At 36.6% G+C, this 25,443-nt stretch overlaps 1 protein-coding gene and 1 long non-coding RNA gene across 2 annotated transcripts in view; one reads left to right on the top strand and one right to left on the bottom strand.

Moving 5' to 3' along the window:
• The first annotated feature begins 151 nt into the window (after positions 1 to 151).
• LOC306654354 overlaps positions 152 to 25,443 on the top strand; it is a 44,786-nt gene continuing 19,494 nt past the window's right edge. The window contains exon 1 of the long non-coding RNA XR_013761939.1: positions 152 to 341. This is a non-coding gene — a long non-coding RNA (uncharacterized lncRNA). The remainder of the gene's footprint in view (positions 342 to 25,443) is intronic.
• Positions 12,031 to 25,443, bottom strand: part of CTDSPL2 (CTD small phosphatase like 2) — a 50,319-nt gene continuing 36,906 nt past the window's right edge. Inside the window, 5 exon segments of the mRNA XM_079127815.1 lie at positions 12,031 to 16,278; positions 18,419 to 18,514; positions 20,140 to 20,266; positions 23,257 to 23,336; positions 23,439 to 23,501. Of these exon segments, the coding sequence (XP_078983941.1) occupies positions 16,213 to 16,278; positions 18,419 to 18,514; positions 20,140 to 20,266; positions 23,257 to 23,336; positions 23,439 to 23,501 (432 nt within the window). The 3' untranslated portion in view covers positions 12,031 to 16,212.

Raw genomic sequence — 25,443 nt, 5'->3', positions numbered from 1 at the left:
GCGCGCGGCAGGGAGTGGGCGTGGGTCGCGGTGCAGGGTGGGGCTGTGTGCGCTGTTTCTTGCGGCGAGGGGCAGTACTGGACACTAGTGGGGCAGGGCGACGGCATCACCATCCTGGGTCGCGGGGAGAAGTAAGAGCGGGAAGGTTAGTAGGGCGGTCCCTTGTCTGGCGCTTGGCCCTCGCGCTTCTTCCGCCAACCCCAGCCCCGCCCCAAGGGTGCGCTCTGGTCTTGGCTCCTGGCGGCTGGGGCTGCTCCCTATCCTCTCCGTACTACGCCTGGAAAGGGCTCTAAACTCCACTCTCGCCTTTGTGGGTGGTCGCCTGACTTCCTCGGCTCCGGGTGAGCGCGGTCGCGGGCTAGTGGGGGAAGTGGGCCCTTGGGAACCGGCGTGCGTAGGGTACCGGAGAAAGAGCGAGTGGCGAGGGGCGAATTCCTGGCAACCTTCCAGCCAGGTGCGTGGAGCCCACTCGGGGCTCATTTGAGTGGATTTAGTCACGAAGGGATCGAAAACATCCCCAGCCTCGAAGCTTTCCCCTTCCTCTGAGTCCTTAGAAGCCAGCACATTCTTTGGCACAACAATTTCGGAAATTCTCGGTCTGTGCTAGGGGTAAACTCCAGCTTTATCCACCAAGTAGCAAAGATAAGACATGTAAACAAATTTCGACACAGTGTGATGACTGCAACAAAAAGAAGCATTATGAGGTTAAATGCAAAAGGGTAACATTAATTACGAGGGAGGTTGTAGGAAAAGCCTTCTGAGGTAAGAGCTGGCGAAACTGGAGTTTGAGAGACTAAATGAAAGGTGCCAGAGTGCATTTCCAGTAGAAAGAATGCGTGTAGTCAGTCGCTCACCTGACTGAATAGCATAATTGGAGGTAAACTGAACAGGTAAACTCATCATGAAGAACATAAGATGAGCCAAACTCCCTGTCCCTTTGAGCCATTGAGCTTCCCTGCAAGTTTGACTTTTTTTTGTTTTGTTTTTAGGGGGTTTTGTTGTTGTTGTTGTCGTGGGGTTTGGTACTGGGGATTGAACTCGGGGGTTCTCTACCCTGAGCTACATCCCCCGCCCTTTTTTAAAATTTCAGTGTCTCCATAAATTGCCCGGGCTAGCTTCCAACTTGTGATCCTCTTCCCTTATTCTCTGGAGCCGCTGGGATTACAAGCCTACCACTTCACCTGGCTCCCTGTAGGGTTTTAAGAGGCAAACAGCTGCTTTATCTATTTTGATTTTTTGGGGGCTGGGGATATAGCTCAGTTGGTAAAGTGCTTGCCTTACAAGTACAGAGCCCTGGGTTCGATCCCCAGCATCAAAAAAAAAAAAAAAAAAAGATTTTTTTTTTGTGTTTGGATATGTAATACATACATTCAAATTTCAAAAAAGTAGACATAGCGATCAGCCACTGTATTCTTCTAGTGGCAAACTGTACCCCATTTCTTGTTTTTCCAGTCTTCAAATAAGCACCTTATGAAGATGGTCTTTCAAGAGATTTACTATTGCCCAGTTAAAGTACAAGAGGCAATTACCTGTTTATTATGCATCCATTTGTAAAGGTGAATTGAAAGGAGGCAAGACTGAAAGCATGAATATGCTAAATGTAAATCTGAGGGCACAGTCTATTCACAATTTTATCTTCAACTTTTGGCATAGTGCCTAACATAAAAATATTTTCTGAATGAATGTGTGTGTGTGTACCTCCCTTGCTTTTGCTTCTCAGGATCAAACCCACGGTCTCCAGTGTGCTAGGCAGTGGCTCTACTCCTGAGCTACACCCCAGCCTGAATGAATTAAATGAGAAGATTGTAAGCCTAAATTAAGACAGTGGCAATGGAAAAAAGAAACCAATCAGAAATATTTAAAAGAGTCAAGAGAACTTAGTGACTGTAATGGTTATTTTTATGTTTCTACTTGACTAGGCCATGATACATATGTTACCCAGTCTTTAGTCAAACACTGGTTGTTATGAAAGTATCTGTTAGATGTGATTAATATTTAAATCAGTAGACTTTGAGTAAAGCAAATATGGGTCCATCCAATCATTCCAAATTAAATTGCTAGCACCCACAACCATGTGAACCAATACCTATGCACATCCTATTGATTTGTTTCTCTGGAGAACCCTGACTAATATAGTGACTAACTGAATATGGAGGAGTGAGAGAGAGAAGGAAAATTAAATGAATTTGAAAATTAAATGATGGGGACAGTCGTCTAGTTGCTCAAGTCAGAAACCTGAGAGCTATTCTTGATTTCTTCCCCTCTCTCATCCCTAAATTCCATTCATCATCAAGTCTGAATCTGTTTCCAATATTAATCTTGGAAGTATTCATCCCCATGTCTCTTGCTACTGCCTTACTCCAAAGTTTGGTCATCCTGTTTTCACTCTTTACCCTCCACAATCCATTCCCTACACTCCAGGCAGTTTATTTAAAATGTAAATCAAACAGCACCACTTCCCTCTAACTGATATCCCTTTAATGATTTCTCCTACTTTACAGTCCAGCTTTTTTTTCTTTCTTTGATTTTTTTTTTTTTCCCCCCTGCAGGGCTGGGGATTGAACCCAGGGCCTCATACTTGCAAGGCAAGCACTCTACCAACCCAGCTATATCCCCAGCCCTAAAGTCCAACTTCTTTTGAAGACCCTACATAGACTGACTTCCACGTTTTGCCAACCCGTTTCCTACAATTCCCCAACCACTACACACCCACCACTGCCATTCTCTTTCATTAATTTCATTTAAATGCTGCTAAGCTTTTTCCAGCTTAAGGGCTTTATACATACTGTTCTTTCTGCTTACAGTTTTTTTTTTTTTCCCCCATGCTTTGCAGGGGGTCTCTTTACAGAAAAGACCTTTTCAGAAAGCTGTTCCTTTTTCCCTCCTTTAAAGGACCTCCCCAGTTATTCTCTAACTCATCACTGTTTTTATTATAGCACTTATCCTAATTTGTAAAGATCTTGTTTATTCAATATCTGTTTGGAGCACAGGTACCTTGGCTGTATTTTTTAACTACTGTAATTACCAGTGCTTGGCACATAGTTAAGTATTGATAAATTTTTTTGAAAATGGATGAATAGTACCTCCCTTCATAGTAAGGAATACAGGATTAATTTTGACCACACAGATCTTGATAGTCCTGTAGGACATCCAAATGAAAATGTTGGATACACTTTGGAGCTCAAGAGAGCTGGACCACAGACACAGAATTTGGAGTCATATGGTTATGGTGGTGGCTGAAATAATGTGAAAATAGAGGTTATCTAAATATGGCATAGAATGAGAAAAAACCTTGAAGGACATCAACATTTAAGGAACAGGGCCTGGGGTTGTGGCTCAGTGGTAGAGCGCTTGCCTAGCATGTGTGAGACACTGGGTTTGATCCTCAGCACCACTTTAAAAAATGAATAAATAAGAGTTATAAGTTAAAAAGAATTTAATGAACAGAAGAAAAAGAAATAGGACTGTAAATATTTTAAAAATATTCTTGTATTCTTCTGATACCATCATGTGTATTATGTGTGTAAAATGTGCGTATGTGCATTTTAAAATACCGTGGAACATGGTATATTTAAAAATTCACTGTATGGAAGTCAGAAGATCTGGTTCTAGTCATTCAAATGATAAGAGTTTATTGAGCTGAACACTGGACACTTCTAGCATGTGTGTGGTGGGGAGGGGCTTAACAATCTTTTCCTCTTTTTCTGGAATTGCACTAGTATACAAGAGCGGGTGTGCTCTCCAAAGCCATGTCTGGTGACTTACCATAGTGACTTACCACAGCTGATCTAGAGGGGTGAGAAGCAGATTAACTATTAAGCTAATGAACATTTAGTTTCAGGACCTCTCATTGTGTGGCCCATTATTATTTTCAAAGAAAGCCCTCCAAATTGTATGTGCTTCAAGTTATATAATCTGGGTATGTCCCTACATGGGACACTAGAATCATTAATTTTTTTAAGTATCATTAAGTTTTGAGGTGTCTAGCCAGGTGCTGTAATCCCAGCAGGAGGATTGTACGGTCAAGGCCAGCCTTGACAACTTAGTAAGACCCTGATTCAAAATAAGAAATAAAAGGGCTGGGGAGATAGCTCAGCTGGTAGAGTGGTTCCTGCGCAAGCACAAGGCCCTGAGTTCGATCCCCAGTACCGCAAAAAAAAAAAAGAAAGAAATAAAGCCAGGCATGGTGGCTTAGGCCTGTAATCCCAACAATTTGGAAGCCTAAGGCAGAAGGATCACAAATTCAAGACCAATCTCAGCAATTTAGTGAGGCCCTAAGCAACCTGATGAGACCCTGTCTCATTGTAAAAAAATAAAAGATCTGGGAACTTAGCTCAGGGGCAAAGAACCCATGGGTTCAATCCCTAGTGCCAAAAAAAGGTGGGGGACTGGGGCTGAAGTGTGGTGGAGCATGCCTACAATTCCAGCAGCTCTGGAGGCTAAGGCAGGAGAATCATGAGTTTGAGGTCAGCCTCAGCAATTTAGCAGGACCCTGTCTCAAAAAATAATAATAAAAAGGATTAGAGATGTAGCTCAGTGGTAAATTGCTCCTGGATTAAATCCCCAGTACCCAAAAACAAACAAAAAACACCTATGTGGAATTGTTATGAAGTAATAGATAACTGAAAGATTCTTTCTCTCAGACCATTAGAATTTGGAACTTGAGACTCCTAGAGCCTGGGAGTTAGTGGCGGATGACAATCTCCTGCAGGTAGGACTGAAAATCCTGCTGAAGGGGTAATTTTCCAAGCCACCTTACTTTGCTGCCTTCCCTAAGGTTCTGTTTTGCATGCCTTAAATGCTGTGAGGTACCCCAGTATCTTTCCAGTCAGTTCCGTTCCTGACCACAGTTAAAAATATCAACATCATAGTACAGTGTAATTGCAGTAAAAAAATCTTGAGAGGCTAATGCTTTACTAAAGTCTGTGTTTGGATATAGTCACTTAGTAACTGCATGAATAACTTTGTGCAGAACTGGGTTCTTTTCCAAGAAAATGTGTCCACCAGGCTTTCTCTTGATGAAATGTAGTCTCAAAGGAAAATTAATATTCTTGGATCCTAGAACAGCAAGCCTTTTTTTTTTTTTTTTTTTTAAATACTGAGGATTGAGCTCAGTTTTGCTTTACCACATTATTTTGGGCAGTGTCTTGCTGAGTTGCTCAGAGTCTTGCTACTAATTTGCAGAGGCTGTTCTCAAACTTCCAATCCTCCTGTCTCGGCCTCCTGAGTAGCTAATAGGCATGTGCTACATCCAGCTGAATGTTTTAAGAAGATGTATCATGTGAATATGTCGACAGAAAGAAGGTGAAATACAGGAAAGGTAAAATCAAAGAACAAAATTTTGTCTCCAGAGGAAAAAACTGACCTATAGACTTTCCCCCACCCCTTCCTTTGGTCCTGAAAATTGAGCCTAAAACCTCGTGCACGCTAGGCAAGTACCCTACTACTGAACTATTTCCCTAACCCCAGATCTGTATACACTTTTAACATGTACGAATGAAAGTATCCTGTCAATCTAATATTTGCCATTAACATTCTTTCATTAGACTTAACTCTGGTTCTACTCATACTAAGCAGGCTTCTGATTGTGATTTAGTTTCTTAAAGAAAAAAATTGGTGACAAATAAAATTGAAATCTGACCTAAAAATTAGTGTTTTGTGCTAAATATGCCTATAATCTCAGTGACTCAAGAGGCTGAGGCAGGAGGATCACAAGTTCAAAAGCAGACTAGGGGGGCTGGGGAGATAGCTCAGTTGGTAGAGTGCTTGCCTAGCAAGCACAAGGTCCTGGGTTCAATCCCCAGCACCACCAAAAAAACAAAAAAAGCAGACTGGGCAACTTCAGGAGGTCCAGTCTCAAAAATAAAAGGTCTGGGGATGTTGCTCAGTGGTAGAGCACCTCTGGGTTCAATATCCAGTGCTAGGGAAAAAAATATATCAGTGTTTTATGACTTTGTTTAATGTGAACCAATTACCAAGTTTCAGCAATTCTCCATGCACCAAGTCAACTTTCTGGAGTTAGAAGTCCAAACTTTGAAATGTGGGTTCATTTCATTCCTTTATTTATCAAATAAATACTTTAGTGCCTATGCTGCAACAAGTAATATTCTGGATTCTGAGGATATTAATGTCAAGGTGTTGAACCACACACAACAAAAAATGTGGGGGTTTAAGGTACTATGGAAAAAATATATGCACCAAGTGTATGCAGGATGGATAAAGATTTTGATGCAGAAATTGATAATTCATCGTATTATTCTGCTTTATCAAATGAGGAAGCAGGGAAACAAATATCTAGAACCATGTAATAACTTCATTTAGTTCTTAAGACTAATCTATTACTCATTTTAGTCTCTAGGGGAACCTTAAAAATCACAGTAAGTTATTTTAAACATCTTAGTGGAATTGTCATGAAATACAGTCCTCCATTTGTGCCAGTGGAGGATTGGTCTGGGACACACACTCCATGGATACCAAAATCTGCAGATGCTAAGTCCCTTATATCAAATGGCATAGAATTTGCATATAACCTACACATATCCTCCAATATATTTTAAATCATATTTAGATTACTTATACTACCTAATATTTTAAGTAGTTATGTAGAATAAAGACAAGGAAATGTCTGTACATCTTCAGTTCTGATGCAGAACTTTTTAAATATTTTTAATGCCCAGGTGGTTGAATCTACAGATGCAAAACCCACAGATATAGAAAGTCAATGTATCCCTATTTTACAGATTAGTAGAATATATCAATACGTTTGTTGAAAAAAATTAACATCAAAACTTCTGGCCTCATCATGCATGGTGGTGCACTCCTATAATCCCAGCTATTGGAGAGCCTGAGGCAGGAGGATCACAAGTTCCAAGCCTGCCTCAGCAACTTAGTGAGACCCTGTCTCAAAAAAAAAAAAAAAAAAAAAAAAAAAAGCCCCAAATCAACAAGAACAAAATAAATGGAACTGGTGATGTGGATCAGTGGTTAAGCACACCTAGGTTTAATTCCCAGTACTCCCCTACCCCCCCAAAAAAAAATCTCACACTGGGGATGTAGCTCAGTGGTATAGTACTTTCCTAGCATGTGCAAGGCCCTGGGTTTGATCCCAGTGCCAACTGCAAAAAAAGAAAAAAAAAAAAAAAAAAAAAGTGTGTGTGTGTGTGATACACAGTGTATCATATGTATTTATACATATGTATGTGTGTGTATATAAATTCATGATTTTTTTTTATGTGTGACAGCATGATCCATTTGCTGGGCACACTTGTAGACCCAGCTATTTGAGAAGCCAAAGCAGAAGAATTGCTTAAACCTAGGAGTTTGGGTCCAGCCTGAGCAACATAGCCAAGACCCTGTCTGGGGGGAGGAGGGGATTTAAAAACTTCTAAAATTAATGAATCATCACATTTTTAAAAAATTATGTGATCTGATACAATAGCTAGTTGAACCACTTTTCCCTTTTTAAACCCAAACAAAAAACTTACCCAAGAATCTTGACATAAAATTGAAACATCTGTGTGGGCATGGGAGTACAGCCTGTAATCCCAGTGACTTGGGAAACTGAGGTACAAGGATTTGCAAGTTCGAGGCCAGCATTAGCAATTTAAGCATTAAACAATTTAGTGAGACCCTGTCTCAAAAAATAAAAAGGGCTGGGGATGTGTCTCGGTTCACAACCCTGGGTTCAATCCTGAGTACCAAAAACAAAACACAAAAATGACAGATCTGTCTACCATACATCTTTCCAAACTTAATTTTATAGAGTGCCATAAAATCCAAGACTACTTTCCCATTCCCATTTGGCCAGTGGAAAAAAATATGTCTTTGTTCAGGGAGACTCCAAAATCCAGTTAGTAAACTCTCAGTACTTAAAAACCATGTTCTCCCCAGAATCTTACCAATCTGTCTACTGTGACACTAGCACTCAATGCATTAACCATTTGTTGTCTTAGAGAAAGGAAATACTTTTATGTGGAGAGTTACAGAACCTCTAAGAGCCCCCCCAACCCCACCCTGCTATTCCTTCTATAACCACCAAAGTGATCTTTTTAAGACAATATGATGACTTATTCCTCTGCTTGAACCTCCCTGCCCAACCAAGCCTGTCTTTAGTCCTTTAATATTCTAAGGCTCTCATTTTAATTGTTACTAAAACTCTCAAACCATTCTTCATGACCCTTATCCCAGCAATGTCAATCTCTACTTCTAGATTGTAAGCTTGAGGGCAGTTGAGTTTTGCTTTCTTCTGCCTTTCAGAGAGCCTTGTTTAGTAGTACCACATATTGTTTGGGTACTGGGGATTGAATCCAGGGGCACTTTACTACTGAGCTAATTCCCAGCCGCCCTTTCAAATAATTTTTTGAAACAGGCTCTCACTAAGTCGCTTAGGGGCATGCCTTGCTAAATTGCTAAGGCTGATCTCAAACTTGGAATCTCCTGCCTCAGCCTCCCAAGTTGCTTGGGATTACAGGTGCCATTGTGCCCAGCTAGTAGTGCCTAACACATATTAAGGTCATTTTGGGGGGTTTTCTCTGGTGTGGTGTCGGGGATTGAACACAGCCTCACACATGCCAGGCCAGTGTTCTACTGGCATCCCCAGCCCAGGTAGTTACCCACCCTACCCCCATTATTGGAGTTTGAACCTAGGACTTTGTGCATTCTAGGCAAGAGTATACCACTAATCTATATCCCCAGCACCCACAGCTTCTTTTTTTTTTTTGGGGGGGGGGCGTGTCACTGTAGATTGAACCCAAGGTGCTTTTCCCACTGAGTTCATCCCTAGTCCTTTGTTTTTTGAGACAGGCTCACTAAGTTGCTGAGGCTAACCTTGAACTTGAATCCTTCTGCCTCCACCTCCCAAGTTGCTGAGATTACAGGGGTGCATCACCACACCCAGCTCTAGGCAGTATTTTCTTTTTTCTTTTTTTTTTTTTTTTGCAATGCTGGGGATTGAATCCAGGGCCTTATGCTTGCAAGGCAAGCACTCTACCAACTGAGCTATATCCCCAGCCCATCTAGGCAGTATTTTTAAAAGTATATCTCATTAGGAAGGCTACTGATAGTTATCTTCAAGAAATAAGTCAAGTATCAACACATTAAAAACTTATACCACTAAAAGTTCTGGTTTATTTATCTGATACTAAAGTACTTCCAATTTAGCAAATCCTTTATATAAGCTTGCTACCCCAACTACTTACTAGACTGACTTTTTGTTGTTGGGGTTTTTTCTGTGCTTTACCACTGAGCCACATCCCCAACAGCCCCCCTTTTTAAGATTTTGAGTTAGGGTCTACGTTGCTTAGAGCCTCCCAAGTTGCTGAACCTGGCCTAAAACTTGCATCCCTCAGCCTCCTGTTGCTGGGATTACAGGTGTGCACCACTGTCACCACTGTGCCTGGTCTTACTAAACTTCTTAAGCCATCACTACTTTTCAGTTACTCATCCATTTTTTCCTCAATAATCAACGTATTTTCACTGAATGTTTGTCATGGATGGCTTCCTTATCACTTGGCATTTTCATTTGCTCAAATGTACCCCATTGCTCAGGTCTTTCTTAACTCTTTAACTTCTGTGGTATTGTAATGCCCTTAGCCTACTGTACACTCTGCCTCTGACCACAGACAGGCATCTCCCAAAACCCATGTGTACAGCTGTCATTTTCCTTGCACAGTAAACATCTCCATACTGGTAAGTTATCTGTATGTTGCTTTAGTTTATAAGATACTGATGTTTCTTCTTTCATAAAATTCTAAATGGTAGGTTTTAGTGCACACATTTTACAGATGAACTAAGACTTAAGTAACAATTGCCTTACTTACTAAATGGATTTTTTAGGAGATGCAAATTTGTTTGATTTATGCTACTTCATCAACCATGGTCCCAAGTCAACTATTTGCCCAAAGTACAAACATTTATTTCTAAAGGGCTGGTGACTTCCAAACCTATCTGCATCAAATTCCTTCAAAGTATAGAGAAAAGTTATCACAAGTCTCATCACAAAGGTTGGGATAGGAACAGAGTGCTACTTTATGGTGATATTGGCTTATTAGTCTATACATGAACATGAATTCATCTTATAATTTGATTCTTTACTATCTTATCTTTCTCAAACCAACTCATTCTATGTTCAGGTTGGCCTCAAGTGTTTTATTTCAATTGTAGTTCTAGAAACTAAGATTGTCCACCCTTCTACAACCATTACTTTGAATAATGGTAATTGAGAGATCTGGATTTTAGTCCCAGCTGTGATTGTGAGAACATATTTTTTCTAGACCCACTTCCTTTACATGTATATTTAGAAGGTAGAATTTACTTCGTTTAAGATTGTTCTCTTAGGCCTAATTTGTACCATTCTATATTCATTGTCTTTTATAACAACTTTTGTGGGGGAGGGGGTTTACTGGGGATTAAACTCATGCATGCCAGGCAGTCACTACTGAAATACATCACCAGCCCTTTTAACAACCATTTGTTGGCTATATTGATCTAGAAACTTGAAGAAGCTTTGTATTCACATATAAGCATGATCACACAACAATACAAGGTATGGGATATACTATGTTATAGTGATAACTGAATTCAAGTCTCAGAGTAACTTCATGGTCTTTGGTCACAGCCCTCACTGAGCCTGTTTACTTTATTGCTTTTTCCTGATCCACAACCCCTTGTGGTTCTTACAGGTTTGTCCTGAAGATCAGTATCAGAAGGGAAAGAAAGGTGAAAAATACTGTATTTGTGAACAACAACAACAAAAAAAGCACTATACCAATATAAGTTGTTAGAAATTATATTGTTTCTGAGAGCTGATAAAACTCATCAGAGAAAAGTGTTTCCATAAAAGTTTTATTTATCCCCACAACAACCCTGTGAGGTAGGGTGATCAGGGCATTTGAAGATGAGAAAACTAAATCTACATTACTTTTCACGGCTATACTGCATAGTAATTAAGTAGAAATTAAGATTTTTAAATGTCCATGACTTTATACTGATTTATGTGGAAACAGGTAGAGAGAATATTAACTCCCCCCTACCTTAATGCCAAAAGGACACTGCCTTGAAAAATCCCATTCAAAAGATGAAAGTATTTCATTGCTTATTTCTACAAAGATTTATAAAATAAAAAAATAGTGAAATATTTTACAGTTTTTATATATATATATATATATATATATATAATGGTCTCATTCAGGGACACGTCCTTCAGCTGTGTATAGGATCAACTATTCCAAGTCCTAGAAATGCAAACTCTTAAAAAAGTATGAAAGACAAAAATGATAATGAGCAATAGCCTCAATCTTTATTATTCCTCCATGTATCTTGAATAAGTTCTGTGAAATCTGGTCCTAGTTTTTAAAAAGGGAAAAATTTAAAATTTTTTTAACTTCCACAGATATTTCTGATAAACTTTCATTTTGTTGCCTACTCTGAAATCACTGTCTCATCATTTAAAACAGGGATTTCCCAAACCTGGCTTTTAGAATCGCCAGGAAGAGCTTTTAAAAATACCAAACTCTCACCAGGCGCAATGGTGCACACCTGTAATCCCAGCAGCTTGGGAAGCTGAGGCAGGAGTATTGCAAGTTAGAAGCCAGCCTCCACAACAGTGAGGCACTAAGCAACTCAGACCCTATCTCTAATTAAAATACAAAACAGGGCTGGGGATGTGGCTCAGTGATCAAGTACCCCAGTACCCCCTACCTCTGCAAAAAAAATAAACAAGCAAAAACTCCAAACTCTCCAAATTATAGTGTGTACATGTATGAATCTGTAACAACAGATCCCATCATTACATACAACTCTACAGTGGGGGGAAAAAACCTCTCTGGCCCCATTTTAGACAGTGAGACAGTTTTCTGGAGATAGGCTTTGAAAATCTATTTGAAAAGCTCCTCAAAACAACTTCTTTGTGGTGGGGGAGGGCAGCACAGGAGATTGACCCCAGGGGTACTCTACATTGACCTGTATCCCCAGCCTTTTTAATTATTATTTTTTTTTAATTTGAGGCACAGTCTTACCATGTTGCCTCAAGTGAACTTTGATCTTTCTACCTCAGCCTCTAGAGTTGTGGGATTACAGGACCCAGCTCCTTTCTTAGGGTAATGCTAATGAAATGTGAGGTTTGGGAATCACCAATGTATCTTAAAATACTAGTATCTCAAAACCATAAATTTGTATAAACCTGTTTTGTTCTTATCCTTTTAAAAAATATCTCAAATCACTTTAGCCTCAGAACTTTTGCCTCTTGGCAAGTAATTTCAATTCAAGATACAGAGAAACATTTTATAAAAATGTATCCTAATCAGTGATATTTGGATTCCAACAATAATTTAAGTAGCATTTGAATATGACATACTGAGTTTTGTGGTTCTTACTCTGAAATTTTTAAGTGTATTTTATACAAATTCCAAGCAGGCTTTCAACTCATAGGAAGACACGGAAAATGACACAATCAAGTATATCAGCACTAAAACCATACTATACTCAAATATAACTCATGAGAGGAATAAGAAAGTAAATGAATGACAACCTAAGGCCTTTTGGCCCATACATTTTTGTTCCCAGTCCACTCTTCCCCTATAAGGGGAAATAAAATAAACATTCTTTCCTAGTTGCTTGGCATAGTTATTCGGTGGTAACTATTAACTAAGTTAATTTAGACACACAAGATTAAAAGATAACAAATAAATATCTAGGAAGACAAAGCGAAGTCAGGCTGGAAAACCTTAACTAGCTAACGATGTAGTATATAACACCATCATATTAGTACAAGTAAATGAAGGCTTCAGTGTCCTTTACATTTCAGATTTTGTGTGACTGACACAGATGTGGAAGAGATCTGGTCCTTATGAAGAATTCTGTGCCCGCTGGAAAGAGTTGTAGGCATAGTGAAATGTTTTCTTCACTGATGAGATGAAGTCTTCTGTTTTTCAGGCAAAATGACAAAACAATGAGTAACAAACTTCTTTAGTTTAGAAGGTTGAATGGAAGTAATATCTAACTGAAAAAGTCATTGACCAAAGATAACTTAAAAAAAAAAAAATTCTGTTAATCCTATTTTTTTTTAAAAAAAAGAAAACCAGAGAAATATATTTATATATATCGTTTATGTATAAACGATATATATATATGTATAAACAATGTACACATCCATTTCACCAACAGTTACAAGAAAATAGCTGTTTATAGAAGTTATACAATGCTTCCAACAAATCCCAAACCAATTTTGGGAAGCAGATAAAGCCACTGGGTAAATAAATATTCAGACTAGCTAATATAAAACAATTTATGGTTACGAATTGTCATTAGTTCTCTTTTAGGATCCAAGGAGAAATTCGGTGATAAATCTGATTGGGATACATATATTACATGGAATTTTAAAAACAATTGATTAAAACAGCCTAACAATTACAACAAATATTTAAAAGAATGTCTTAAAAGTCAGATATTTATCACTGAAAATAGCACAATTTTAATATGTACTTCAGAGTTGTAATGTGTGCACAGGTCACTTTTGCTGTGTGTCGTCATGGACCCATCTCTCTCCTGCATTCACCACAATTAGTTTTTTAAGACTTAATGTTTTCTGTGTGAGCTGATGGGCTGGCACATCTCTATTAAAAAAATACACACCTCCAATTAACTAAATGGAAGTGTTCAATATCTATTAACAGGTAAAAGGGGGACTGGGGAGATTAAAAAAAAAATTAAGATGAAAGGAATCTGGGTAAGTTATTTCAATATATTTCAAATTTTGTACTCACAACTTTAAATTTACCCAAATAAAGTGATGAAGAAATAATATATTAATTTGATCTAAAGAAATGTTCTCTGGCCACATAAAATTTTCCTTATTTATCTTTACAGAAGCTTGTTATGCTTGATTTGTTTATCAACTGATTTAAAAGAACATTCCTAGCATGGGATTGAAAATGACTTTACCATTAATAAAAGATAATTTAAAAGTTGCTTTTTGTTTTTAAAGTGCACAGAGGCACAGTGGTATAGGTGCTTACATTTCCCTTTCAGTTATGGGAAGGCCCTTTGGGACTGTATTTAATCAGAACATCTTTCAGCAAATATGATGTAGGCTGAAAGTTTGTATCTTATTTTATGTTTTGGGTTTTGCTGTTTGATCATAAAAAAGAGGGGAGCAGGGAGAAATGTAACTAGGTTCACAATTTTGAGCAAGAGCATATGTAAAGGTAACGTATGTACATTTTATTTCAAGAAAGACATAAGACAAACAGCATAAAGATGCCCAGATGCCCTAAAGATAATACATTTCAAAGATTCTCATTAAAATGAATCTGTAGTATTTTTTCCTACAAGCAAAATACCTTTCTTTAAATTAAAAAAAAAATCAGTATTCTGAATTGCAAATGCTTTTGTTTTTTTTTTTTTGCAGAAAATCTGCCATGATTATTTTTTTTAATGAATAAGGATTTTCCACAAAACAGGCTTGCTCTACATGCTAGATTTTTAAACAGTTCAGTGACACAATATGCTAACTACATCCACAACAGATAATATAGTAAGAAAAACACTCAACCTGATGAAAAGTTAAAATCTTCATTAATACACTGAAAACTGACATAACTCATGCCTTTTAAAATCAAAAATACAAAAAATTAAATGTTTTCCTAAAAAGATTTCCTTATTTTAAGGATTCATTTGAAAATGAAGCTGCATGTAATTTGTACAATAAGTTGTACAAGTAAACAGGTAATATACATAAAAAATTAACTGACATACTCCTCAATTATCAGTTGTCCACCTTTAATTTCCAATACTGTACTTTCTTAACAAGCATACAAAATATCAAACTTCTCTTTAGAAAAAGTGCCGTTCTTTGACATCCTTTACACAAAAACAGTCTGAGCCTGTGGCATGTTAATGCAGTTGAGAGGCAAAGCATACTAACTTTTACAAATTCTACCTTCCATAAAAAGCCTCCCGAAAAGGAGATTACACACCACTATAAAAATATCAACCTCTTGTGGTAGCTGCATTAGAGAACCAAGGCTTGAAGACTATTTTCATATAGCATAGAAAACCACTATGAGAGCCTATTAACTGCATTGGTGGCTTGGGAGTATACTGTGCCACAGGATTATGCATAGCTACTGTTAGGTACCAAGACTGTTACACAAGAGTTTTAAATTGATTGTAACTGAGAGCATAACAGAGGTACTACTACCAGCCCATGCAAAGTAACTAAAAATACTGAGTCACTGTGCTGAATACTTCATTCCTGGAGAAAACCAAAGGCAGCAGTAACTAAATCAAGCCCAACAGGTGACTGAATTCGTTCTCCTCAAAGATTGGTGAGCACAGTGAAGTCTGAGGTATACCTTTATCCACTAAATCTGTGTGCCGCTGCAAGATATTACCATTTGGGAATACACGCCATCACAATGGTTTAAATCTTTTGAATTATTAGTCATCATATATTCTTATCTACCCAGTCTTTTGATTTTAGAAAAGATTTCACCTACAGTAGAATATTACAGAAACAAAATATAAATGCATGTCTTTTTAAATGAAACTTACATAGACTAAAAGTAGAGAATATTTTTAAACAAATATACAATATGCAGGCAGACAAAGCAGGAAAACGGCCATTCAAATGTATCATAAAAAACTAAAAATTGACTATTTCCAGAAAACTATGAAGCGCCTCAACTAAAAGGAATGCATAATGAAATTCTAATCTAATACAGGTCAAAAATGTAAAAAGGTTATAAACCTTAACAGGAAAAATAAAAACAACTTTTACTGGCCATTCCTGTTGAAATGAGAATCATAAAGTAACAGAAAAGTGGCTACAAACCCACTTAGAGCACCAAACAGAGAGAAAATAAAAGTCCATTTTCATCTCTGTTATTATCATAAAATCCTGTGTAACTACAGGTCAAACTGCTGGTGGCAGAAACAGAATTCTTTATAAACTGCAGATGTCCTGTACATAAAAAAATTTCACTGGAGTTGCACTAGTTCTAAAGACTCTTCTGTTTTAGCCTACCTACTGTATGTATTCAATCTGAGATAGATAGTCTCTTTCTGTAACCCTTGATTATTATTGGGCACCAAAGATAAGAAAAGCAAGACGGGGTACAAAAATGCAAAATTTCAACAGTAATGGCAATGTTTTTGTTTTAGTCCAAAAGGGTCCTGCATTCTCTCCCCCTTCAATGATTTGACAAGTCTTTGTACTTAATCTGGGGGCAGCAAATCATGCAAGCGAAATCTGTCTCTGATGTGAGGTCGGACATCTTCATTCTGTATGGGGAAAAAAGGACAACTTTTTTAAAAAGCTACATAATTTCATAGATATGATCCTTATACCATTAAAACCATTTTACTCTACAGAGAAAATATACTATTTTATGATTTATATCATTTTGCTTGCCAAATACAGCCTTCTATAGCCACTGGTTCCACAGCCGTAGACTCAACCATCAGGAAAAAAAATACATGTGTGCTGAGATTTATAGACTTTTTTCCTTGTATTAATCACTAAATAATAAAGTATAACAAATATTTATATTGTATTAAGTCTTTTAAGTAATCAAGAGACAGTTTTTTTTTTTGGTGGTGCTGAGGATTAGAACCCAGGGCCTTGTGTTTGCCTTGCAAGCACTCTACCAACTCAGCTATATCCCAAGCCCAAGAGATAAAGTTTATTGGAGCATGTATACAGATTACATGCAACTACTACTTGAACATCTGCAGATTTTGGTATCAACAGGGCATCCTGGAATTCAGGATGGATATCAAGGGATTACTATAATAGACAAATTAACTTGTAAGATAAATGAGAGGGTTAAGCCACTAAATTTTACTTTTGTCTTAAAATTGACTTGACGTAGAACTTGGGAGGCTGAGGAGGAGGATTAGAGGCTAGAGGCCAGCTGGGCAACTCAATAAGACTGTCTCAAAAGGATTGGCAGTATAGCCCAGTGGCAGAATTCCCCTGGGTTCAATCCCCCCACTGCTGGGGCGGGGGAAAATGCTCATAGAGACCAATGGTGCAGTGAAGATGGGTTGAGAACTCCAGGTGAGACTCTACATCACTGCATTCTGCCTCCTTCCTTTCCCCAGAGAAGACACATTAATTTTTATAGCTGAAGGGCATCTCTGACTCCAGGCCCACAATTCTTTGCCAAAACTTTCTGAGGAGGAGAGCCCTCTCCCTGACATTGATCTCCTCAGTGCTCTGGGATTTTTCATTTGTTTTTCTTTCTTTTTTAAAAATTATTTTTATATATAGTTTTATTTGTTGATGGATCTTTATTTTATTCATTTATTTTTATGTGGTGCTGAGAATTGAACCCAGTGCCTCACACATGCTAGGCAAGCACTCCACCACCGAGCCAGAACACCAGCCCTCATTTGTTTTTCTGATATATCACTTCTCTCTTTCCTTCCATTAAAGATCTTCCCCGAATCCTTTAGACCAATTTATTGGTCACTGATTAATTTTCCTTGAATACCAATTGTGTCCAGAGGGGACTTTCTTCACCCATCCCTGTTGAGCTATCATACATTTGCCATGAAGCAGAACCCTGACTGTTACAGGTGGTGATAGAATGTAAGACCTCTTCCCTGACTCACAATTAGCCTCTGGGATCTGTCAACATGTGTTTACCCTGTGACTCTCAAGCCACTAACCCACTCCAAAGGTGTCCCCTCTGTCCTCATTTCTCCAGTGAAAGCGCCTCCAACTCTGGGAAACAAAATAGGTTTTGGGGAGGTTCTGATGCCCATACCTGCTACTCTTAACATCAACAGATTTGAGGATAAATCAAAACCATATTTTGATCTCTCTGAGGCTAATCCTGATCTACTTGATTACCTGTAGCCTGGAGTCCTGATTCACAGACCAAAGTCAATTCTGTTCTTTTTTGTCATCAAGACCTCTGAACAGTATTCTTGGTATCTGTTTGTTTTTGTACACTTATTAGAAAGGAGTAAAAAGTGCCACATAGACACTTTACCTCTTCAGTATGCAAATGTAAACTGTAATATAGAATATGGTGTGTGGTTTGTTTTTTAGGGCCAGGGCCTTGTGCATGCTAGGTAATATAGTGTCTTTTGTTTGCTTATAATTAGCCTATCTGATTTCTGCTGTAGATTTTTTAAAATAATTTTTAGATGTTGATGGATCTATATTTTATTCATTTATTTATATGCAGTGCTGAGAATCAAGCCAGTGCCTCACACACGCTAGGAAAGTGCTCTACCACTGAGCCACAACCCAGGCCCTCTGCAATGTTTTTAAGTTTTATTAGAAAACATTTAAAAATCCTCAATCTTTTTAACCTTTCTCCTAACCTCTCACCAGTTAACTTTTAAAAAACCAGTACACACAAAGCAGAGAATTCCATATAGTTGACAAAGCACAATAAATTATACTTACCAGTTCTACAAGCTTCTCCAGAAATGGAATCAATTTTAGGAGTTCATTGTCATTTTTATCCATAAACCAGCTTTCTATAGGGATTCCATTAGAAAGCTAAAATGATAAATAAGTAAGTAAATCCTCTTTTTACTTATATTTTGCCTAGTTTGGAAGTTTTGTTTGTTTGTTTTTTTAAGAAGAAATAACAGGTTGAAGTAAACAGCAATTTAAATTCCTTTTCTTTTGAAAGGAATGCTACCAGAGTTTTCTTTGACAAATCAATAGTGCAAGAGATAAAAGGAATAAACTGAAGCCTTAAGTTTTTCAGAATTTTTTTTTCTCAGTGAATATGTATCTAAACAAGTTCCATTAAATCAAGTTTTTAAAAGACTATTAACATAAGTAAAAACATTCCTTTATTCATTTAAGCAAAGTTTATCAGTAGTGGTAGGCATTGTGATAAAGGTATAATGCCAATCTAAAAAGAGAACATTATCCAAAAGAGTGTGTTCATGTGTGTGTACACTTTTTTTTTTTTTTTTTTTTTTTTTTGACAAGAGAATATGTCCCATTCATTTTCTATTCTTTTCAGAGTCACGTCTCAGCCTACTGAGTAGCTGTGACTATAGGCACATGCCATCATGCCTGGGTACTATTTTTCTATTATTCTCCACGTAAGTTCTATCAGGGAGCTATTAGAGCTACATCTTTAGCTCATTTTGTTGAGATGATGTCTTGCTCTGTTGCTCAGGCTGTTTTCAAACTACTGGGTTCAAGCAATCCTCCCACCTCAGGCACCTGATTAGCTGGGACTACAGGTATGTACTACTGCACTTGGCTGAAATTCTTAAGAATTTATCTTTCTGTGGTACTTGAGATTGAACCCAGGGGTGCTTTTCCACTAAGATACACCCCAGTCCTTCCTACCCTTGCTTTTTTTTTTTTTTAAATTTTGAGACAGTGCTTAAGTTTACCCAGATTGGGCTGGAAGTTGCAATCATCCTGCCTAGCCTCCCAAGCTGCTGGGATTATAGGCATGTACCACAAAGCCCAGTTTAAAGACATATGTTAAAATATAAGCAAGTAAAAAGGTAGGGACCTAGGGCTTGAGATGCAACTCAGTGGTTTGTGCTGAGCTTGTGCACCCCCCACCCCAAAAAGACAGGGACCAAAAATGAAGACATTTCAATGCCATATAATTTGCCCCCTTTTCTTATCACGGACATTGTGAAATAGAAATTAAAGGACAATCTTGTTCCAACTACACCTGATTGGTATTCTGCACTGATTTATAATGCAATTGAACCTCAGAAATCACATCACATGGACACATCCATAGTATAAAATATATCTTGCAAGGATGATTCATGTTTACTTGTGGTTACATTTCTAAGAAACATTAACAAAGGATACAATTACATTGACAAAATAGTCTTAAGAAAATAGTTCAGAATGTTAAATCAAGTAGTCTATAAGAGCAAGGTTGTTAGGCCAATTATAATTCTCAGTATACTTATAATTATTGATTTAATTACTGTTAAGTGTTATTAAATGATGTAATATCTTATAGCACTTCCTTATTCAGATTTACTACTCAAATTTTTCATAATTCTAAAGATGACACTGAATAGGAAAACTGTACCAGTGAAAATTGTCCCCCCCCATCATATTCTTTTTGGCAGCAATTTTTCTTCATTTATTTTTTCCAACCTAAGTTTGTTTAGCAATCCTCTTCCTACCTGATATGCAAAGGCTTGTGGTGAGTTGTCAATTATTATAGTTTTAGAAAGATCCCTTCCAAGGATATTTAAGTCATTTATATAGTTTCCTTGTACACAAACACAATGTTCACGGAAAAGCCGGTGCCTAGACATAAAAATAAAAACGAATTAAAAAACAAAAACAAAAAAAACCTCTAAAAGCAGTGCATGTATTGAAACATGTACACATACATATACCATAGGCTTACAGAATAAACCTTATTATTTTCTTTCACTAAGGAAATTCAAATATAAATATCGGGGGCTACACTTTGGGCTAGTTTTACTAAAAAAATTCTTAGCCAAAAAAAAAAAAATCTTTCCAATTATTGAAACCCTACAACCAAATAATACCATGCCTTAAAGAACTTTGGGTTGTCCAACATTATATTAAATTAAAAGGGGAATTAAAATTCTAAATGTTTTGTAATTTATTTACCCAGGAAAGCTCAGTTCAGATGCAGCATCTGGTTGTCAGCGAGGTCCTGCTTTTTAACCAATTTTCCAGATGGTTGACTGAGGCACAAGGAGGTCAAGTGACTTGCCCAAGGTCACACAGTAAGTCAGTGGTTAGCCCCGCATTGGAACCCAGGATCCTCCTGGCTCCCAGTCCTCTGCTCTAACCAGTAGACCACACAGCCTCCCTATCCCTGTACATGCCAGAATAGAAAATATAAGAAGGAATGTTTTTGTGTTGGCATTTTAAAAAATGTTTTTTAGTTTCCTTATAGTTCTGAGAAAAGGTGCTGTTGAGGCCAAAACATTCCATCATTTCAGCTTTTCCTAAACAAACCTATTTCTTTTAGTGTGAGTGTATGCATGGTTATTTAATAGGGGACTGAATTAAATGACAGGTTCAGATTTAAGTATTATAAATTGATGTTTCACCAATTTTAGATACTTTAATGCCATATTTTAACAAGCTAGTAAAGGTTTTACAATAATATTTATATACTAATTATGCAATCTCATTAACCTTCAAAATACGTCTGTTAAGATTATTAGTATAATCAATACAGATATTGACTTGTTCACCATGAAATACTCCATCGTATATACCTTAATAACTGATAGTTTGTCTTTTCTTGTTTCTTAACCCCTGTAAACAATTTCTCAGGAAATAGGGACTATTCATACCTGTGTTTTTAATTATGCGATTTAAAAAAAAAAGTATCTTTTACCCACAAAATCTGCCATAGCTTAACAAAAATAAAATTGAATTAAAAATTCAAAACTTACACACACACACCACACCTTAAAAATATCAATACCAGTGGTGATGGCAAAGAGGGAAGACTTTTTACAAACAGAATGTATAAAGATTTTTCTTCCTTTGTTATAAAGAATACTTTTACTCAAATCTTCATTTGTCTCTAAAAGGTTTAAAGACAGTTCTACTTCAGAAAAATGACTTCTATAAACATTCAAATAGCAGAAATTAGAGAGGTCAGGCACAACCCATAATCACAAGTCACTATTGATGCCTCTTATACCAAGAGTGGCAATGCACTAATACAAAAGACTAATATGTATATGGACACTATAGTTAATTTAATTAAATTACACTAAAAACTCTACAGTTATTCAGGAATCTGAGGGCCAAGAGTAGGAATTTCCAGTTTAAAAAAAAATCTACTTGTGCCATTCATCTAATAGAAGATCTTCCATGTCAACAAATCTGCATTTGAATTCATGACTCAGAATTTACAGGAATTTTTCAGTCTACCCTGTCTCTAAAGAGTCCCTACAGCACTCTAACAAAATCAAAACAAATCTATATTCAAAAAGTTTTGTTTCAAATCTGTCAGAATTACAATGAGAGGAAACAAATTTATACTCCCTAATGTGTAGATTTTTTAAAGCTAATTTTTTAAAAAGGATGATAATTTGTAACACATTTAATAGCATAATGAAAGCTCCAAGGGTTTATGTTGCTCACTATTGTACCCTAGAACAGTAGGTGCTAAACAGAAATCTTTAGAATGAATGAAGTCATCAAAACAAAATAATTTTTATACATTTATTAAAATCAGGTAAAATGAGCATAAATTACAGTATACTTTTGTGAATAGAAAATACATTTCTCATGTATTGTCTGTAGCTGATCCTTTAGATTAAAAAATAAAAGAGATAACAATTTTATTTAGAAGAAAAAACCTGAAATGGGGACATTAGAAAAACCTTTCTGTATAGTTGTAACTGCTCAATAATAAAGGTATCATTAACAGCAGAAATTAAGTTAGGTTTTTTCATGAAAAAATATGGGACAAAGTGTTCATGAATTATAATACTTGGCTATTAAAGATTTGATGAGCCTTTTGTGTCATATCTCTGCTCTGTAAAAAACTCAAAAGACTTACTCCTATGTCTTGAGGATGCAACAAGATTGTTGCAGTCTTAACTAAAGTCTCACTTCAGATGACAGAAATAAACTGATTTTCAAAAATGCTTTAAAATCACCCAACATTCCCCTGGCCTAACCAGGAACACATGCCATCTGCTGGTTCAGGGCACAAATAAGGAACTAATCAAGGTTTTCCTAAATCTGAGTGACTTAATCAATTTTTTTGTTTGTTAGATTGCAGGAGCCACATCCCCAGCCCTGACTAAACCAATTTCATTTCCAATTAAATTTATGTATCATTTCTTTCATGGAAGATAAATTTGCTCTTAAAAAAAGCAAGAGTTCAATTTGATCCTTTCTGTCAAAGTTAACTTGTTTCTCTATGCCATTAAAAAAGGAATAGAAACATGCATTATCTCAGAAAAATAAAGTCAAACATCATGCGCACAGTGGAAAATTCAACACAACCTCCCATCTCCCCCGCATCCAAAAGAAATGAGGATATAGATGTCACATTGAATAAATACATTTGGGTCTTCATATTCTTTAAAAAGAACGTCTGTCTGGAGTTTATGGTTAGGAACTCTGTAAAGAGTTTTTCTGGGCTTAAGAAAAATTCATTTCTTTTTGCCATTCAACATAGTAAATCTCTATGTAGCCAACTGAAAATGGCTATTAAAATTTAAATAGAATCATCATAATTTCATAGATCAGTGTGACAGACATTTCCACTATTTCTTAATTAAATTTACCTGACCAGTTGCTTTTTAGGGTCTAGTATGTTCAGTAACTTGTCTGCATACACCTTCTTAGAAGCAGTAAAAAGAATGATCTACAAATTCAGGGGAAAAGAAGTAATCATTATACATGATCTAAATATGGGTATTATATTGAATAAATGAAAATACATATGTATTAGCCTAAGCACATTTACCTCATACATCTGAGACATTCGTTCCAGGAATTCCCTGAAGAATGGTCTTAATCTCACATAAACCTAAAGAAATGCAAAGATAAGTTTTCAGCAAATAAACAAAATAAAAACCACTTATTTTAATATATGTTTGTGTTCTAACTTTAATGTAATTTTATATATGTTTCATATTTGAAGTAGAAATATTTACTAAGTACCACTCAAACCAAATGTATTTCATGTATAAGAAATCACTTTATCTTTTAGTGGGATAATAATAAATGGTGATCATTCATTTTTGATAGTTACATAAAAGCATACAATGAATAGTACTTCATCAGAATATAATTTTAACAACATTTAAACTAAAAGTCGAGGGCTCCCCTCTGAGATTGATCCACCAATCCGCTCCATCTTCCAGCCAGGTAGCATCCATCCAATGTGTGTCCATCTCTAGCTGACCTGTCTCAATGACCTTCCTCAATAATTATTCAGAATTTCTTCTCAACAATCACCTGTTAAAATACCCTATTTAAATTTTTATTAAGGTAAATAATATTCAAGAAGGAACTATCTGACGGTGGGCTTAAATAATCATTTTTTTTTTTTTTGGAAATCAAAATTGCTTTTCTACATTTAATGATTCAGATGTATCATCTAAATTAGCACCACTGGACTGGCTATTTAAGATAAAAACACCAATTTTCAAAACCTACTGCTCACTATCAGAAAAGACTATAGTACCCAAATAGCTACCTTATATGTATTATTTTCTCCTCTTTCTTTTTTTTTTTTTTTTTTTTTTTTGTACTGGGATGAACCCAGGGGCTTTAACCACTGAACCATAACCCCAGCCTTTTGAATATTTTATTTAGAGACACAGTCTTGCTGAGTTGCTTAGGGCTCATTAAGCTGCTGAGGCTAACTGAACTCATGATCCTCCTGCCTCAGGCTCCTGAGCTGTTGGGATTACAGGTGTGCACCACCAAACCCAGCTATTTTCTTATTTCTGTGTCTGGCTTCTTGACTAACTTTAACGTGGCTCTTGTAACATTCTTCAATACTTAAAAAGTAAAAAAATATAAAGATATGAACAACCACTAAAAACTACTTACAAAAGACTGATTTTCTCTAAATTGTATTCATTTTGTGATGTTTATAAAAGAAAAATTTTGTACTCTCCTGAAAGGTGCCATTAACTTCATATACCATAAATGATGAATATTTATTGAACCAGATTCAATGCATTCAGATTTTTTTTTTTACCCCTTAAAAAGGCCTATCATGGCTACAAATCAAATTTAGGTTTAGTGGAGTTTAGTTCTGGCATCGACACAAAAAATGCTCCCAGACAACAAATATCCCAGTTCTGGAAATAGGAAGCATGCAAAGGACTCTCAAAGGTAGGGATGATGTTTTACCAATCTCTGTACCAGGGATTGAACTCAGAGATGCTTAACTAGTGAGTCACATTCTTAGCCCTTTTTATTCTTAATTATAGAAACAGAGTCTTGCTATTAAGTTGCTTAGAGGCTTGCTAAATATCTGAGGCTGGCCTCAACTTGTGATCCTCCTGTCTCAATCTTCTGAGTCTCTGGTATTACAATCATGTACCACTGCTCTGGGCTACCAATCTTTGTAATTTATAAAGTCAAAAGGGCATAAAACAATGTGAAATATATAGTAGGCACATGACAAAAATCAAGTGAAATGCAACTATTTATAGACAAATAGAAGCAAGCCTACATGACTATACTATTGAATTTCCTTAACTCTTTGTAGAAAGAAAATTCTGAATGTTATTATATACCAGTATCACTGTCCTAATCTCCAGAATGAAATATTTATTTTTAATCCTGCTAGTTAGGCATGTTATCTAAATTTCAAGATTAATCAAACCAAAGTAAGCCATATACTGCCCCCTTCTGCAAGCAAATAAAAATAACCAAATTCTCAGTATCCAATTACTTATTTGTGATAAGGCATTTTAAAAAAAGTTAACTGTACTTGCTCCTCCTTTCTTTTT

This window comes from Sciurus vulgaris (genome assembly GCF_902686455.1).
Source record: "Sciurus vulgaris genome assembly, chromosome: 2".
In the NCBI taxonomy this organism is placed as follows: domain Eukaryota; kingdom Metazoa; phylum Chordata; class Mammalia; order Rodentia; family Sciuridae; genus Sciurus; species Sciurus vulgaris.
Note: the sequence above shows the minus strand (reverse complement) of the source record. Positions and strands in the feature narration are given on the sequence as shown.